The 19,762-nt window shown below is 37.1% G+C and overlaps 1 protein-coding gene across 1 annotated transcript in view; it reads right to left on the bottom strand.

Annotated features, from left to right (window-relative positions):
- The window catches only part of LOC104266988 (myelin transcription factor 1-like protein), a gene marked incomplete at its 3' end in the record, with an annotated part of 69,164 nt that overhangs the window by 35,726 nt on the left and 13,676 nt on the right, over nucleotides 1–19,762 (bottom strand). The window contains exon 4 of the mRNA XM_009868143.1: nucleotides 7,211–7,587. Coding sequence (XP_009866445.1) covers nucleotides 7,211–7,587 — 377 coding nt within the window. The remainder of the gene's footprint in view (nucleotides 1–7,210; nucleotides 7,588–19,762) is intronic.

Raw genomic sequence — 19,762 nt, 5'->3', positions numbered from 1 at the left:
CTCTTATGGTATAAAAGGACTATGTAAGGTATAAAAGGACTATGTAAGGTATAAAAGACTATGTGTGGTATAATATACTCTGTTACGGTATAAAAGGACTATAATATGGAGGACAAAAGAACAAAACAGAATTGTTCTGAGACCTGTAAAATGAGGAAGAAATGCTTCCATAACAAAGTATTCAGAATTACATATATAGGTTCATTATGCATCAACGCTTTTGTTCCCAAAGAATGCTTTGTTAGTGTTATTGTTTACATTTCTCAGTTAAACAAAATTTTCATGACCTGAGGCATTTGCCAGGACTGCAAATTCAATTAATGAAAATACATATGGATCAGAAGAAATGATCAATCCAATATAGAATTTTATTTCATTTTATTTTCTCCTGGAGGAATTGTAACAGTGGAAAATTAACTCCTACAGCTACCAAATACTACGGTTCTCTGCTTTTCAGGGTGAAAAGCTGCCATTTGTGTTCACTCTTTTACGACAAATACTGGAAGTCCAGTGGGAATTGTGAATGAATAGGGTAATCAAAATTTGTCCTTAGAGCTGCATGCTAAACACAACAGGAAAAATAGGAACCTTTAACACTGACCAAGCAGAACTTATTTTTAAGAACAGTTATATCTGTAGCATCAGAAAGGATTCACACAGAGTCCATTATCACTGTGTAAGCTGTAGCACAGTGTGGACAATTCAGTCTTTGAAGGAGCACTGTGAAAGGCGAAGGAATTCAAAGAGAACATGAAGAGCTTGGTTTTGCACAACCTGTGAATATGCTTCCAGAAGTGCCATACCCAGATGTGAGACTGTCTACAACAACATTAGGTCACTAATTGAGTTCACCATTGGTTCTTTAAAGCCTATAACACATAAGCAATCAGCTTCATGGCACAGCTGCACCAAAAACAGGAGATCATTGGTAATGAACTGGTTACAGAAAGTCTGAGTGAGAGTAGGAATACAGTTCTAAGACTACAACATTTTTGCTCTGAGTTTCTTCTCCAATTCATTTTATTCCAGAAAGAGTTAATTTTATGATACGATCTTGCCAGGCAACAAATGAAAGAGGCAAAATCAAGGATCTACTCAGCATTTGTCTGCAGACAGAAGGAATCAATGGAAATACAGAAAAAAAAGCAACCTCTACACAGTCTCTTCTTGAGGATTGCAATCTGTGAGAATCCAAAACAGCACTGCTGAGACATATGGCAAGACTAGAGAAGGGTTCAGTCACATACAAACCCTGAAATAATTTGACGTTACAATGGGCCCAACATCTTGTGTTCAGCTAACTAAGGAAAGGGTTAGTGAATTAAAAATATAAGCAAGCAACCCCATGCCACATGAAATAGATTCAGAATGAAGCAGCACTAAAATCAGATGTGGTGCTGAGGGTGTTCCGTGATGCTCTTGCTAAGGCCTTCAGTTCAGACCCTGAACTCCTTAAGCAGCCCAATCTCCTCCACAGAATTTCTGCTTACATCAACAGAAGATGTGTGTGGCAGAGACCTATAATCTGTCTCATCAAAAGTGAATAATTTCTTTACACTGCACAAAGCTATAATTGAATCATTTGCTCTTGAAGGATCAGATATTTCACATTATGATTTAAGGCCTTTTATTTGTAGGAAAGGAGCTAAATATGCAAATCTCTGTATCAGAGGACACTTAAGTACATTCTTAACTCAAAACACTGAAGATAAAGTGGACTACTAACTGCTTAAAGTTACACCTAAGTTTCTAGACACAGCCTGGAATGTTTACTGAGCTTCTGAGTTAAACATTTATATAGAAGGAATATTTTTTAAATAGCTTTTTAAGGCAAGGAAAAGAGGTATGACACATGCAACACCAGCTCACATAAGTTATTCTTGATTTGCCCTCACGTAAACAAGCTCAGTATCAGGCCTGATCTCACTTTAGAGAATTCAAAAATAACGTTTAAATAATGTTTTTAAGAAATTATACTATGAGTAGTAAACAATAAACACCTTGAGCAGCAAGAAAAAGTTTACTAAACTAACATCACAGTCATGTTTAAGAAATCCACCAACCAACGAACCATAAACACACCACAACTGTAATAAATAGATCTGAACTTTTTCCACTAGAAGTAGAAGTATCCAGAGAGTATTTACTGGCTACCTGTTTCCCAACTCTACTCCAGAACCTTGAAGTTTTTAGCTTTGACTACCTGTTTCAAATCTTTTAATTGCATTACTTCCAACAAAAAATTTCAGAGAAAATTTTTAGTCTGAATGTCTCTATATGAAATAATATAAACAGCTAAGCAGAAGAACATGTTGCAATCCATGCTTGCATCTTCAATGCAGAAAGAAAATATCAATAAAAGTTCTTAAGCTGTGGTTCAACCCAACCTCTCCCAGGTTTGAGCACTTCATAACTACACCAAAAAGACAACTTTAACTTCTTATCCAGAGGAAATCAACACAATGCCCAAGATAAATGTCTTCTAGCTGCAACTTTATTTATTTTTTCTGTTCTTCAGATTGTTGTTAGTGAGATACTCTAAGCACAGGGCATCTTTTTTATGAAGGAGGTGAAACAATACAGCAGTACAGTTTATTAGCAAAGGGTTAAGATCTGCTTCACTTTGCAAAACTATCAGGTATTTATGTATTCTTCTTTGGCCCTGGAAAATGCACTTCTTTCCATGTACATTCTCCTAAGCCATAAAATCATGATATATGGCCTCTTAATTTAAAGCTATAATTTTCTTCTATTAGGTGTTTTCCTGTGAGCTACAGGTGAATCCAGCTCTCTGCTCTGATTAGTACTGAACACGTACTGTGTTAACCAAAGAGAAGCCCACTTTCCAGCCAACAGTTTAAATAAATGAGTATGATTAGTGGTCAGCAGGCTGGACAGGCAATCTTGCTAACAGAGATACGTCACCCTTATTTTATCTAGAAGTATCATCTTCAGCAGCAAGCACAGCTGGAAACCTGAGTGCCACCACATTCTCCTCAGCACGTGTTGCTTCTTTGAGCTTTAGGTTGATGTTTGTGCTTTCCTCTTGCGTAGAGAATGTAAGTGCTTCAGATACAATCTGATGAGGGGATCAGGAAGGTAGTGAGGGGCACTAACAATCTTAATAGAGCTGATAGGTGGATTTCAAATTATGAGGGCCTATGTGTCTGTGCCAAGTTCATGTAAGTGAAGAAAAAACTCAAATGTATTACCAGATTTTTAGAAACAATCCTACAATTTAAAAAAAAAAAAGTGAAAACAGTTAGAACATCTGACTCTATGTAGATGTGCTAGCTTTTATTTGTTTTAAAAAATGGTAGCATGTCTCCTTTGAATATACACTGTTATCATTTACTGCTATTTTTGCAGTATACTCCAACTGAAAAATTAGATGTAGTACCACATATTGGTATACTGATATGTCAGCTACCTTGAGTTTAATAGAAAATGTAAAGAGTGTCTGAAACATTTTAAAAACCTAATAGTTCACCCCTTGGGAAACTTCAGTAGCATTATCTACAAAATGGATTTGATTGATGTATCAAATTTCTTTAGGACTAGAATCAGCCTGACGCTTCCTGCCTCTGGCAGATTATGCAATACCTGGGGTACAAGCCATCTTGAATATCTTCGTTTGATATGGCCTAAATGGTGCCTTGGAACATCTGTTCCAGGAGCCCTTCCAACGGAGATTTCTGTCTATAATAGAAAAGCTCCGTGAAATAGTCTTTGGGACCCAACAACCTGCAACAACGAGCTTTTCTCAGAAGAAAGTATGTCAGCTTGTCTTGCAACTCAAATGCACTCTTCAGATTTCACTCCAAAGGTTCTCAGCAGTTGCCACTACAGACAAGGGGCACTCCAAAAGCAGCCTTTCCTCTTACTCCTTCCCATTTGTATTGCCATTTATAGGTTAGGTTATCATAACACGGGTCATCTATCTATGCTTTCTTTCTGGGATATAAGGGAAAATCTTTCCTTTAGGGGTGGTGCTAAACATGAGGACTTTTCAAGCCTATTCATAGACAAACAGATATATATTTGCTCTCCAGAGAGATTCAGTACATTTAATGGAAATTTAAAGTTGATGTATTTGCCATTGCTGGAAAATGTTAAGCATTAAATTTGGTTCAGTAAACTGTACAAAAATAGGAGCCTAGAATTTGTGACTTGCCTAAATTTTGGTTGCTTTTATTTATTTTTTTATTTTTTTATTTTTTTTTAAATTGGTATTTTGAGATTTGTAAGAGTGTTTCTTCAGGATATATCTGTAGTTTCGAAGGTCTGTAGTTTATCGGTGACGAGGCTAGAAAGATGTGGTTTTCAAAAAAGGCCGAGATGTGAAACCACCTTAAATGTCCAAGTATTTTCAGTAATAACCTATATTACCTATATATTATCTATATCCTCTGATGATCTCCTTCAAAATTTTCTATCTTTTAACAAAAAGTATTAGCAATGAGATATCAGTGAGGTACCTGAGCTTCCGAGCATTTACCCTTTTCTAAAAGAAAACTGGATTTGGTCTAAGAAATGGTAAAATACTTTGCCTTCCCCCTCTCTCCCATTCCCGCCCACTGGTTGCCACCTCTGTAGTCCTATGCTTTTGGATGGAATTCTTCTGTCACCAATATTTATGATTTTAACTGTTTTTTCCCCCTAGACTACGGTTACTTATGAAATTTTTCTAAACTGCTATAATCTACAGCACTACTGACAGAAATTTTTATGAGAACTGTACAGACATCCTGGTGTCTAGTGGATAATTCTGCTTTTTTTTTTTTTATGAGATAGGAACACAAAGACACATTCAGACTTCCTGCTACGGTGACTTAAAAGGTGGATGGTGGTTTATTACAATACCTACAGTGTAGTGAGCAGCAAGATAACTAAATTCAGAGCTAACAGACCTCATTTTCACATAGGTAAAGACAAGTGCCATACTCAGATCACCTAGTTTTAGGGCCTCTAATTTTGATTGCACACTGTTTCCCTGGAAAATCAATAGTCCAAAGTCCACCCAGAGCTGCTTCTGTTATGAGCGAAAGAAAGTGAAACGTCAAGATCCCTATCGAAATTGACAGCAAATAAACTATCTCTAAAAAGCTGATTTATTGATTACCTTCTAGACCTCACCAAGAACAAACTGTTATTACTCTCCACTCCTCGGCATAAACATAAGGAACTCCACACTACTGTCCTCATTAATTGCTAGTAACTCTTTCCTGTAAACCAGCTGTGCTTTAACTGGGATTTTTTGCATAGTGATTGCTCCGTTGATTCTCAAAAGGTCATGAAATATTTTTGTTATAAAATTATGTTACCACTTTTTTGATTTAATGAGTATTTTTTTCTTAATGACTAATATTTGACTCATATATATATTTATTAATGTACGTATATATTACTACTGGAATAGCATGGGATCCTAAGTAAAACTTATGTAAGTTTTAATTTCATTTAATATACAGAGCAGCTAATACAGGTACCACTGTAAAATTTTTGAAGTTCTTAACCACAGCCTACTATATATGGAAGGAAAGCAGTCAAAAAGCAATGTCAGCCTCTGCCAATTGATTAGGACCACTAACTGCATGTGTAACTGTTGGAATAAGTAAACCACTGTGTTTTATTATGATAGCAAAAGTAAATGGGAGTACCAAGCCTGCTGGCTTCCCAGAAGCAATTTTCTTGAGCTCTTGAGTTTTGCTTAGGTTTTTTTTTTCTTTTATCATTTTTGATAGTGTAGATTCAAAGGTTTTCACGTCAGCGGAAATCACAGCAGCAGTTGCACCATAACCTAATCACCAACAAAGTCACCATTATCTCTTTAAAGAAATTGCTAGACATTCTGCGCTTGTCCATCAAGACAGCAGTTGCACATCAGCCTGATCTAACACAGCTTCTCGTCTAGGTTCTGAAACAACAGAGTTCTCTGCAAAAGGAAACAGATTCCCTGTTGCATCAAACTCAGGGAACTTTTAGGATTGGCCATTTATGCTCTAATAATTTTGTTGGCAAATTTAAGCAATTGAGGAAATGCTACAGATTCAGATATCTGAGAAAATGCTTATAGCCACCCAGCTGGCAACCATCTTGCCCAAATGGAAAGAATACTTCCAAAGTCTTTCTATAAGATTTAAGATCTGACCTTACAGAATGCTCAAACAAAAGTCATACAACTTTCATACCTGGTTCCTAAGAGGAATCCAACTGAGGAGTGCTGAAAGCTTTTCTTATATTTTTATTGGTTAGAAAGGTGAATCTACCCAACCAAAAACGTGTTCCCTGGAAATGGGAACAAAATACTTTTTAGATAGCTCATTAATTTTTGCATGATTCTTTCATTTCACCCCAGTGCATTATGATGTCTGTCATCAGCATATGGACTCTTGAGTAAATGGACACTGATTACATAGTTTGAAAATACTGGTTATACAGAGTCTAGTAACCCAAAAAAAAGAGAAAGGTGAATAGGTTAAACCCATTGCTACTACATTAGTTTGGTTACTACTAGTCACCTGCAATCTAAATGGCATTCATACCATGGCATGATAATCAAAAGATATGAATTTTTGAAGGACTTTATCTCTGTAAACCTCTCACTCTCTGTATTTTTAACAGAATCAACTAAAGCACACAGCATTTAAGTCTCAAAGAACCAAAGTATAATAGTTCATTTTAAATAGTTTCTTAGGGTAGGGGGAAGTATGGGGTAAAATTTTGAAAGGCAAGAGGCCCATTTTTGCCTACAAAAAGTATGTGCAAACTTGTGACAGCATCTATGTGGGCAACCATTGACGTTATACAAGCAGATCCAGCAAATACACTTGCAAATGATCAGTACAGGCACCCAGCTGTAGCTGATGCTTTGCTTGTACCTTCGTGAATATTCTCCTGGTAACTGCATGCATTAAGCCACTACTAGGATTACATTTTATGCAAGTATTTTTAGCACAAACACACCTCCACCCTCCTTGTCTGAAATGTGAGTGCTAGTGTATTAAAAAATATTTGGAAGACAGACTTATTAAAATAAATGTTAAGAGAACACAGTGGGGTATATTTTCAGTGTGGAGCAGAGAGATTTAGCTGCATGACTTCCATTAGCTTTAATGAGAACCACACAGCTAAATCCTCACACACCACACTAGAAGATTAACCCAGAAAACACACATTGTTTACTTTTTACTAATACTCTGATTATTACCACGTTCTTCCTCCTCCTCCTCCTCTTCTTCCTCCTCCTCTTCTTCCTCCTCCTCTTCTTCCTCCACATCTTCACCTTCCTCTTCATCCTCCTCTTCTTCCTCTTCAATCTCCTCTTCTTCTTCTCGATCTATCTCCTCATCCTCCTCCTCCTCGTCACCTTGCTCCTCATTATCATCAGAATATTCCTCCTCTTCTTCATCCTCTTCTTCTTCTTCCTCTTCCTTTTCATCCATCTCCTCTGTTCCATCAGTTTCATAGCACTCATCTACTGAAGAGTTGTCTGCTTTAACCACAAAGGGTTTTCTTTTGGGGGCTGGTTCTTGGGGTTGCTTATCTTGTGTTTTTCTTTTTTTTGCCAAAGGACAGCCATAAACACTGTGCAGAAATAAAATATGGAAATTATTACAGTATCCTGCAGATTTCTGTAGGTCAGATCGTATAATTCATGTCATTCACTCATATATTCTAATTCTACACCATTAGTTGCTCTTCTCAAAATGCATGTTTTCAAACTAAAATGCTTCTTAGGCACTAATGACTGAGAGGAAAGACACTTACAAAACCTGTGAAATTACAAACAAATGAAAAATTATTTGCCTGAAAGTGTCACATGCACATGCCAGCATAACAGTTTCAAAACTGATACAAATATTTGTTTTTCCTTCTCATTCTTGTCTTTCTTCTGCATGTTACACTCTTTTCTGAGGCAGATAAACATAGTTAAAAAACCAGCAATCTTATCCTACCTGTTATTTACCAGCACAACACTCAGGAATAAAGCAATACTTTATAAATTTCTAATATTTAGTAAGGATTTGGTTGTGTACAAATAAATAATAAAAATATGACTACACTCTTGACACTGTTGTTTGTTTTTATTACTATAAGTGATTAACTGTTCTTAAATTCTGCACTGCTGTACTCCACTATATGCTACAAGGCTCAATAAAAGGGAAAGCAAACTCCCCAACAGAACCAAACCCAAGAGTTTTCATGGCCAGTGTTGGAAATCTTCTCACATTGACAAAAAAATCAAGCAATAAACAAAATTCTTTGACAGTGAAGGAAGTCAGACTTCTTAAAGTTGAATAACACTTCCTCATTGATCATTTTAATCCACTGTAACATAAATAACATTTCAGAGTTCTGATTTTCTACCAGAGGAGCCACTTTTTCTGAAAGGTCACATACCCTATGTTTGTTGAGTGTGATCACCCTTGTGTAACCTCTTTAATCTCCTACATAGTGTGACTGCATATACAAATTACTTTTTGGTTAAATAACTTCCCCTTTGTACTTTTTTATTGTGTGATTATAAACGCTACTCAAGCTACATTGGTTTTTAGCCTTCTCATGTTTGGCTAGTTTGGGGACATTTAAACTTTTCTTTCTAGCAGTTTCTGCCCATCTACTTTAAAAAAATCTTTTTTACGTTACATTTTTATTCCTTTTATCCCAATTATAAAACACTGAGGATCTTTATAATTTTCTCCTGCACTAATAATGCTTCATATTTTATTGACAGACCACTGAAAAAAGAGTTTCACCACATTTAGTACTAGAGATGTGCTCTTTGTGGTGTCTGCATCATCTTGATCTTGGTCTGATTTAATTGCATCTCAGCACTATGCATCCCAATTACTTAAACCACTACTTAGGTAGCAAGAATTTTATTTAAGTCCCTACATGTTTCAGTTAAGTGCCTAACTCAGCCATTGTCTGACCTAAATTTTAAAGCACTTGTTCACGGGAAGGCTGTTTGCCAGGCAAGCACATATCTAAGGAGCATACACAGTTACAAGAGATGGTATTCATCATGGAAAACCTGATAAGTGTTTCTTCTCTGCGTAACACAAGCACCTCTCTGTGCAGGGCCTATAGGTGATTTTAAGTCAAGGCATAAAGTCATAGGATGGTCTGGATTGGAAGGGAGCTTAAAGATTATCAAGTTCCATCTCCCTGCCATGGGCAGGGACACCTCCCGCTAGACCAGGTTGCTCAAAGCCCCATCCAGCCTGGCCTTGAACACTGCCAAGGAGGGGGCTTCCACAAGTGCTCTGGGAAATCTTTTTGACGCAGTGTGCCTAAATTAAACATGTCCTTTCATTCACATTATTAAGAAATACTGAGTAAATTTTAAGTACCTCCATCTAGCCAGATTCCAATCCTCCTCATCTGGGAGTGAGTATGGGGTAGCAGCCCTAACGGGATGTTTTCCCGACACACCAAAGTCAAGGCCTAAGAGCGCAGGCCAGAGGAGGAAAATACCCACATTCTGCAGACCCCAGGACCACACTCCATCAAGCAGGCTGCATGGCACATCCAAGAGAAGAACACCTTCTTCTACAGGATAAGGCCCTTATATGCTGAGCACCATGGGAAGAACTACCATTTCAGTCACCTGAACCATCCTCTCCTCCCCAGAGGGACAGCTGTCCCTACCACAATTTCCATGCATGCCGGGCAGCCACAAAGAACTTTTATCCTGATGCTCATAAACTAGGACGGTGGGGATGGACTAGATGACTTTTAAAGGTCATTTTCATCCTGAAATATTCTATGATTTATAAATATGGTGGAAATCCTTGTCTCAAGGTCACTGCCACTGCTCACTGCCAAATGACTGTCCTGCCTCTTGTCCTGTGAGCCCTCTTGATAAGGACCCAGCTGTTCAGAATCAAGAAAAAGGGGCAACGTATTTTCATGGAGAATAACCCACAACATCTCAGTCAGAGCAGAAACAGGAGTTCAGTCGCCATCAGTCTAGACAGTGCCCTAGAACTTGGGACAAAAGGGAGGTTGTAGTTCTCAGCACACCAGGTTTATTTTTGGCACTTCCTCCGGTGCTATGCTACTTCGGGAACCCTCTATTTAAACTCTCCATATGGAGCTCTGAGAGGAGGCAGATGAATTTTTCCTTAGAACTGTAATTTTAGACTGTGTGTAGTGCCCAGGGAAATGGCTGGATAATTAAGGAGGAATCTGTTTCATTTAAGTGCCTAGCAGAGGTTGCATCCTGGAAAGCAGGAGTGGGTCACAGCCTGGGGCTCAGTCAGATTTTAGAAACCTGCATAGCAGTTCAATGGGATTAAAGTGGCCAGTATAAAGTTTATTGAGTGGATGTGTATTGCTTTCTTAGTTTCTGTTCCATCTCTTTATAATGCATATTACCTTCACTATAGGTTCTTCATTGCCATTATCATTAAAGGATATTTTCACAAATGCCTGATCTTTTATTTTCAAAGATGTGAGCAGGCTTAGCCCCAGCAATCCGCAGGATTTCATTTCTTCCCACTATTATAACTTTTTTAGCACACTGTAAGAGGTAAAGATGACACTTCAGGCAGCTCTGAGGTAAGACCATCAAGGCTAAAGGGCACCAGCAGATGCGTAACTGAAAATTTTTGGCCACTGGAGATAACGCAAGCTTGAATTTTGTCACATTAAAGCTGGAACATTAACCCCACCCTTCCCTAATCTTTCTTCAGTTAAGAACACTAAATACTTGCAAAAGTTTCTGTCTAGGAATCTCAAAAGCAGTACCCTTTGGAATTCACAGTAGTTTAGGAACTGGAGAAGAAGACAGGAGGATCTTTGCTTGAAGTGCTGTTCAATTTTTGTATTTGGCATCTAAGTATAACTGCATGAGTTTTTAGATACAAATTACTGGTCAAAGGTAGAAACAAACTGTCATTGCCATTTCTAGGCATCTTTAATCTTTTTTGCATGGCTTTTTGCTTTTCCACACAACATTTTAGAAATGTTGTGAAAATTTTACACATTATTTCAGATTTAGGCACCCCTTGAATGTGCATAACTGGCAATGGAAATCAATGTCCGGCATCTGATTGGCTTGGAATCTTTTATAAATGTCATTAAATAACTATTTGCAACTTGAATTTTCAAATAAAGTTGTGAATTTGACTTTAGTTTCTCACTTTAATTATCTGTTCTCAGTGTCTTTGCTTATAAAATTAAAATTGAGGACAGACAGATCAGCAAATAACAAAACCAAACATTTGTATATTTTAAGGGTTGAGTCCAGCACTAAGGACTTTGGAATAGCTCACTTTTCCAAGGAAATCAGTGTTGTTACTTAACTCTGACTCAGCTGTTATAAATGCTTTCCTGATTAATTTGCACAAGTTTCTCAACAAACTGGAATTCGTTTTTTCTTGTGCTGGGACTTATACTTTATAAAGTTACCATTGCAGGTTTTTTCTTTCTTCCTATAAAACCTTTAAAATACTGCCTTGCTCTAGCTTCTTTCTGCTCTTCAGCTATATACCTCACATAGCTTATATATACCTCATGTACTACAGATTTCATAGTGCATGAGAGTCAAAAAAACCCCAAGCACATATTTCAGAAACCTGGAAAACAGGCTACCAGACCAGGAGCCTCCTGTTCAGCTGCCCTATATTCTTGTTTTTTTTTTTTATTTCCTTAACCTGTTTCACTCTCATCCTTTGTTTCATTAATTTTTCAGATTCCGCCTCTAGGAGACTTCTCCCTGTTTCTGGCACATTCCCCACAGTCTCTCCGGCAAGCACGCCAAGGGGAAGGCAGTGCCGGCTTTCTAGCAGCCTCTGTCATGATCTTCCCTTTCCAACCACGTATGGAGATGACAGTCTCTCCCATTGACCTCTCATTCCTCACATATTTATGGAATTTGTTATGGTTTGTCCTTATAGCTCCTGCTATTTTCTCTCCATTTCCAATTTGGGCTTTTGTAATCATCCCCTTATTCGCTTATTTTTTAGACTTGTTTATTCTTGCTCAGAGCAATGACCCCATTGATTTATCTGTCTTGCATGCCTTTATCCTTCTTTATTGCTCGCTGTACTTCCCTGGTCAGCTGTATTTCTCTTACTTTCCCCTCACGCCTCAGCTCTCTTGGCTTTCAATGGAATATATATTTGGGCTTCCTGAAACACACTTTTGAATATTCCACACTGCTTGGCTGTGTGTCTCAGTCATCTCTGGTTTTCAGCTTCTGTCATGAATAATTCTTGTGGAAAGAATGTTGTTGAATTTCATAGTGATAAGCTCTGAGAGGACATATACCCATTAATAATTGAAGAAATTGAAGAAATAATATATGAACTTATACTCCTTAGTTAGCAGATGATTTATGGTATTTTTTAACTGTCACGCAATTTTTCTCCATTAAAAAACACACCATGCTACTCACTGATATATTTGATAGGACCTTTCTTCAGGAAATACATATTTCTTTCCCATAGCTGAACTTCTTGATTTTTAATATATTTTATTACTGATTTAGTATCATTTTCAGTATAATTAGTAAGGTTATTATTTCTAAACTATAACAATTAAACATATCTCTTTTAACATATATAGTGTAGGACTGGAGAAATACAGACAATTTTCTAAACCAATTTATTGTTTAATATTCTCCCAACTCACACAGCAAAGGTGGGACATGACACCTATGTCTGGAGGACACTTTCCTCTTAGAGGTTCTTTTTACATGAATTAGAAAGCAAGCTTATGTGACTAATAAATGTTATGTCAGCTTTAAATACTTAGTTTAGATAAAATTATTCCTATCTGCCACACTTACAAGACTTCTTTACCTCACTTCTATCTCTTTTCTATTGAATCTATTACTTCAGAAGTACATGGTCTAAGATCCAAGTCAAGAAGAATAAGATGATGGCAATACTATGCCTTAAATTTGAATTAAAATTTCCCTTGGTGGATTGTTTTTCTTTTTTCTTTTTATTTTCTCATTACTGCTTTGGAAAATCTTATAAAATATATTTTTCAATCTAAAAAGTGTTCCCAGCAACAATACTCTCATTCTTTCTTTTTTTCACAAGAATTTACCCAAAACATGTGTAGGTTATAGAATCTAAAAATTTACTATACAGACACCTAGTGAGGTTACAAAAAATGTTTAATGAAGCAATTAACTATGTGAAGTGGCACTTGGCTGGAATTCTATCATATACAGGTGAGGATAGCAAATTAGGAAGAGTCTGCTTGGAAACAAACTTCTACTTAAGGCTTCAGGCAGAAAGATCCCAAGGCATTTACACTCGTGTGACTGGACGCCGTGTTATTTTTGGTTTGGACTAAATAACTGCCAAGCCCGTATCTCCAGATGAAGACTTCTAGGGTATTGAGAAAACAGGCATTTTGCAGATAAATCCTCCAAAAAGTCCAGTCTTCAAAGAATGTGCAAAATTAATTAATTTGCATAACACTGCATCCTATTAAACCACTTTCAAAGCAGTGACTGCTTCTAGCTTTAAAGGGTTGATGTTATAAGCTGATAGCAGTTGACCAGAAAATAAATATTTGGATTCCACCACACCCTACAGCTTGTACTCTCTACATTCCAGGAGGTTGCCCTTCCCAGAAGACTAGGCACTGAAGCTGGACCATCGAATTGATAGGAATGAAAGACATGTAATAAATTCAGAAAAAGAGAATTGACTCCAGTCTAGCGATTTGCAAGAATAAATTTCTTCAGCTGAGGACAATTTTTCATTCATATTTAAATGACTGCTTAAAGTATGCCAGATTACTAAGGGAATGAGCAGCAAACCCAGTAACTGTGAGACGGTATATCCAAATTTCTTTGTGGCAGATCATTTTTGCTCTCTAAGCCATGCTGGTCAGGAATCTCTTCTACCCCACAGAAGTCCCATCTAATGTCTGCATACAGTATTGGAACATGGGAGGCGTGAAAGTTAAAGAATTTTGCTAAGTATTCTAATCACTAAGCTATGGAAGGGAAAATGGGAAGAGTGACAAGTCAAAGTTCAAGCAGGACATGGAGTTTTTTGAGCTTTTATTTCACAGCTACGGCTAATTGCAGCCCACAAGACAGAGCTAGGACACACTGGTTTTGGTGCTTCCAACCAGATGAAGTAAAATTCTCTGTACTAGCATTCTGTCTGCTACGGATCCCAGTCTAGAAGACTAACTTACCCGAGTCTGCTTTCCAGGAGCCTGCTAGCAACTGAGCCAGAGCCTTGAATACTGTTCCAGAATTAGGCATGTTTTTTGCCACCATCGCGCTGCCAAGCACCACAGCATCTAAGGCCACTTACAGAATGACTGCCCTCACCTGTGTCTTCCTCAGCTGGAGCTAGGCACTAATCCAGAGCCAGTGCTTTGGAAAATCTGTGTTCCCATCCATGTTTCACATGCTTAAATATTTTTGAAAAAGTGGGCCCAAATTGCTATGTTTTTATCTATTCAAAACTATATTTAAAAGTAACAAATACCATTTAAAATACAATAAGCTCATCTCTATAGTTCTGTTTTATTTCAGACTTTCCTATAAGCTTCTGCTTCAATAATTTGGTTTATTATAAGCAGGAAGTTCTTTTATGTGTGCTGTCTCTAAACATACCATCTTTACTTCATTTATTTGTACCAAATAGAAGTTTGTTGACTTTTCAGATTAGGTATGTATACAATAGTATTTCAGTTCAGTGAAAACTATTAATTTACCTGAACAGGTATAAGCTTCATCGATGGGAATGAGTGAAATGTAGAATATTTTATACCTTTTTTTTCCTTCTGAAATTTCAAATATTTGTGTAGTGCATTATGAAACAGTAAGAAAAACTACAAAAGTGCCCAAAAGCATTCTGTGTCTCAAAAGGTGAAGGCAAAGTATGTGATATTTTCTCCACAGAGCTTGAAAAACCAACTTGATTCTTTTGCACTTCAGAGCCTTTTAAAACACGTGAATAGCCACAAACATACCACAGATCTACTCAGGTGCATAGCATTATTTAACTAAATAAGCCCTAAAGAAAAATTAATGTCTTTAAAAAACAACATTGCAAAAAGGAGTTAGGAGTAATAAATAACAGGAGAATAGAACGATGTGCCAGAAGAAAACGATGGAGCTCAATATTGAAGTAAATTTTTAGAAATTCAAATATTGAAATACGTATTTTTGAAGAAAACAGAGCAGACTATAGTCAATACAGTCACAGTAGCTTAAGTCAGAGAGGATCTTTTATTTAAACTGATCCTATACATCTCCAACGGGAAGCACCTCCCCACCTGGATTTACCGAGACTCCAAACGGATGTAACTGGACCCTGTGATAAACAGTGCCAAACTTACTGGCTAACCTGCTCTGTGGCTCGTAAGATCATTTCACCTATCACCAAAGTCTCGTCTTTTGGGACAAGGCAACTGAAAGGAAACTTTCAGTTTTGCAATAATTAGCCCATTTAAACAATACATTTATGTGATTGGTTAAATCTAATACTCTTCAGTGATGTATTTCTGAGTGTTGTACAAACACACAGGAAAAATCTCACCCCCAAAGAACTCATTTAAAGCAAGACCTAAAAAATAAATGTAACAAATCATGGGATTAAAAACTTATGTGGCAGTACAGGTTAGCAAAGTACATGCCCCACAGTTGTAGACTATTCAAAAGCATTTATATAAATAAATCAATGTAATATCTGATTGCCTCATGACTTATGACATCATGGATGGGGTTCATCTCTCACCTGCCCCAAGGCTTCTAAAAACTAAGTCTATACATGTCATGTCAAGCTTTCTTCATAAGTCAATGAAGAGAAACTGAAACCTCCTGGGAGGCAATTCATCTCAAGTTTCGTAGACACTTTGCCTATCTCTCCACTGACAATAAAGAGTATTAATGGTGATTTAACAATTTCTACCAATTATGAACCTGATACAAGTGAGAGAAATTGAGGTCTTTTTTCCCCTCTTTTTTTTTTTTTAATTGTATGTCCATCTCTAACAAAGATAGTATCTAGCAGTTTTTAAAATCACAAAGAGAAAAGCAAAACCCTGCTTCTTTCCTTTCCACGGCTGCTGTATCACTTAACATGAACAACTCTCCTCCCTGTGGCTTAGATATCTTTTCAAGACTACCTGCATGATCCAGTATCAGACAAAAGCTGTAGTTGCACTCCAGTCTTATGATGGCAAATATCCAACTTAACTGCGTGTTCAAGAGCCAGAAGCCACAACTGATGGTGTCTTGTTGCCAGACGCTTGAATACAGGGACTGATCAACGAAACTAAGATAGTGCAAAGAGCACAGGCTTAATGACTCATATTGATTCATTAGATGAAATACGTACAATCAAGTTTTGCTAAGTGGCTACTGATTCTGCACACCAATGCTGATTCAGATGTAACACAGACACGTAAAAATGGGAATATACAAAGACAGTGACCACTTCTGCACTAACTTAAAGAACTCTGACTTCTGCACTAACTCTAAATCCTGAAGTTCACATTTATTTCAAAAACCTAAACTCGAAAAAAAACCATTGGGAAAGAAAACACTATTTTTCTGCATACAGACAAAACTGAGGTTGCCTACACTGAGCTAGATCGGAGCAGCATCTGTAGCTGCCAAGATATCCAGATATGTGTGTATCCTGTGTTTTCAGCCTCAGTGGTAACGACAACTCTGTTTACAGGTAGAGGGCATGGCAGATTCCAATTAATTTACGTGTTTTTAATGATATAATGATATCATAAGATGGGAAAAGTTCATAATCATTCACCAATTTGAAAGGGGTAGAAAACACTACAGGAGCTCATCTGTCAGTTACAAATGTTCTTTGCACAGTCACAATGTTCGAGCTTTGGACATGATAGGAAATCTTCCTATTCCAGGATTTAGAAATAATTGCTTTTAAGCAATTCAACATGCTGCATTCAAGTATTCAAAAATAAACTGCTGGAAATTCAAGGCAATTCATGTAGTTATACCGTCAATCATTTAAAAACATGGCTAGATACGTATTAGTAGAATCAACACCCTTAGACACGGACTTGATAGATCATATTTAACAGCAACACAGCAGGTCAAACTACTATTGTAGCATGTACTTAAGCATTGAGTAATAGGGTACACTGTCATTTTGTTGCATCTCTAATGTAGGGCTACTATAATGAGACTATCAGCTACTGATTCCTATCACTAATACTCTTCTCATCATCCCTACATACACAATAGCACTGGCTCCCAACTTCATTTTAACTAAGATACATGGCATAGAATTAAGATATATGATACACCAATTTTCCTGTAACTATCGCGATAATTATCTTACTTGATCCAAAAAGCTAACGGCTACAGAATATAACCATCAGAAAGGAATAATACTGTGGAGCAGCCTCCTAACATAGACTGTCATCAGTATACACCTGAAATTACTGGAAAAAATGACAAAAACAAAGTGATACAAGCTGCAACCACTTCAGTGCTTATGTACCGGATTCTCACCTCCAGCATAAGCTACAGGATACTGTTGTTTGTCTTACATGGTTAGTTAAGAGCCATTCAAGTGTGAAACTTTCTAAATTCTAGTTGTTAGAGGATTGAGATGTTTAAATCTCCCTATTTTGAAATAAAGTAAAAAGATTGTGCCTTTCCTTAACAGAGAGATCATGATTATTCTAAAACTGAGACAGCACTCTCTCTACTGCATTACTGAGCTGCAGCTAGAATTGGTCTCTTGGTAAAAATGTTAACCATTATTAAATATGCACTTAGCAAACAGTATTATTAAGAAACTGAAAGTTTATCCTTCATGTTAATTTTTCAGGGTGCTTTCTTCTTAGTGGGCTCTGTACCAAAAAGGTTTCCATAAAAATCTGTTTAACACAAAGAGGATTTCCAAAACACCTTTATCATTACACCTCCTTGAGCCTAATTTATAGGACAAAGTTTTGATACAAGCTGTTGTGCCTGCCAGTTTACTACTGCATACAAAGTCACAAGCACAAACTTATAACCAGGAATTTACATTTATTATGTAATTTTCAACAGCCATAGTGTCCCTATTATCAGTTGCTACCAGACATGTATTGGAGCAATCTGGGATTCTAGACCCACAGTCTCCTGCCCTAACTTTTGCTCAGTGTGGCAGTAATGGGGCACACCTTTCAAGAGACACAAATATAAAGGCATAGGATTCTCCACCCCATGCAAGCACACAGCAGGTATTGTGGATCTCTATTCTCCCCTCTGAGAAAATGCTGCTGCACAACTCCTGATCCTTGTCATGACTTATACCCTGAAAGGCATATATTTGCTTGTAATAATCTACCAAACTCATGTTCTTCTGCAGAACGTAGAAGTTGTTTTGTCGTAATATTAGGTGGTCTTTTAAGAAGTATTTCTGCAGATACAAGCTCACCTATCATAAAGAAATCTGTTCAAGCTGTTGGCAGACTCGAAGGACAAAACTATGTTCGGTTTGTTTTTCTTCATCTTTTTTTGCATGATTAGAAGAATTAGAAATACTCTCGTCTAAAAATGAAAGCTTACCTACAGACTTTATCACATGACTCCAAAAGCCAGATGTCTAGATATGGGCCTAAATGGCTTTGCCCTAATCTGGCCATTCTTGACACATCTGATGAAAGGAAAAATGTCTGTTCAAGCAAAAGAAAAAAAAAATCTAACTGAATTCCATCACATTCTAGTCCAGAATAGTGAGGCTTCAACTTGACTCACATCACGATCAAAAATAAAATAAAATACTACAGCATATAATGTTACTTTTTATAGCTGACAGTGAGTTCCATTAGAAAGTAGAAGAGTCTCTGAACGAAAATGAAAATAGCCTCCCAAGGGAATGGAAGCCCCACACAGCATGATTTAAATGTGGCAGCTGCATTGTGGGTGGAAATGGCAGTTTCCATTGAAAATCTCCTGCCAATATACCTCCTATGGCTACATTTCACAGGGAAATGTGGCAGTTATTCCTCTCTAAAGTTCAGCTGCTCAGTTTTAAAGATGCACAGATAGGAAAGGTAGCGAGAACCAAGGACTGAATAGCGAAAGGTCCAGAATGATGTCCTGTCCAAGGGTCAAAGAGTAAAATTGGGAAATGGCTGGAACTCAAATTGTGTAACAGGAAGACAGCAAGAAGAGGAACAGATCCTTTAGCTTTAAAAGATGAAAGGCAACTTTTTAGGAAGTATATGCCACTTCAAAAAATACTTTTAATTTTTTTTTATAGTTTGAGGCATTCAATGCTTAAGACTTAATGTCTCATTGACATTAGCAATGCATTAGTCACTTTTAAAAATGGTTCCTACATATTTGGGTCACAGACCTATACTGGGGATAGTTGTGGCAACATTAAATATCATCACATCTAACTTTAAAGTACTTAAGTTTAGATGACTGATTTCCCTAGTGAATAAATCCCCCAGTGGTACTGTATAGGTATATAAGCCTGGGAGTCACTATAGCAAGCATGTTGACTGCAGTATATCTACACAAAGAAATATGAAGTATCAGGAAAAGAATGTTTCCAAAATCACTCTTCTCTTTCTTTTTGTTGTCTGCATCTACTTGCAACTCTGACTTAGGCATCATCTTGAAAATATGACTCATAATTCAAAAAGACTCTTTTTTATGCAGGTACAAAAATCATTCCTATAGTATGGATGGATTCTTTACTGCTCTCTGTTTTGATCCAGGCAGTATGGTACTGTTCTTCCCTTCTTTTTTTTTTTTCTAACAACTCAGGTTGAAATAAATGTC

The sequence above is a fragment of the Apaloderma vittatum genome, unplaced genomic scaffold, assembly GCF_000703405.1.
Source record: "Apaloderma vittatum isolate BGI_N311 unplaced genomic scaffold, ASM70340v1 scaffold43604, whole genome shotgun sequence".
NCBI lineage: Eukaryota > Metazoa > Chordata > Aves > Trogoniformes > Trogonidae > Apaloderma > Apaloderma vittatum.
This window is presented reverse-complemented; position numbering and strand designations above follow the sequence as displayed.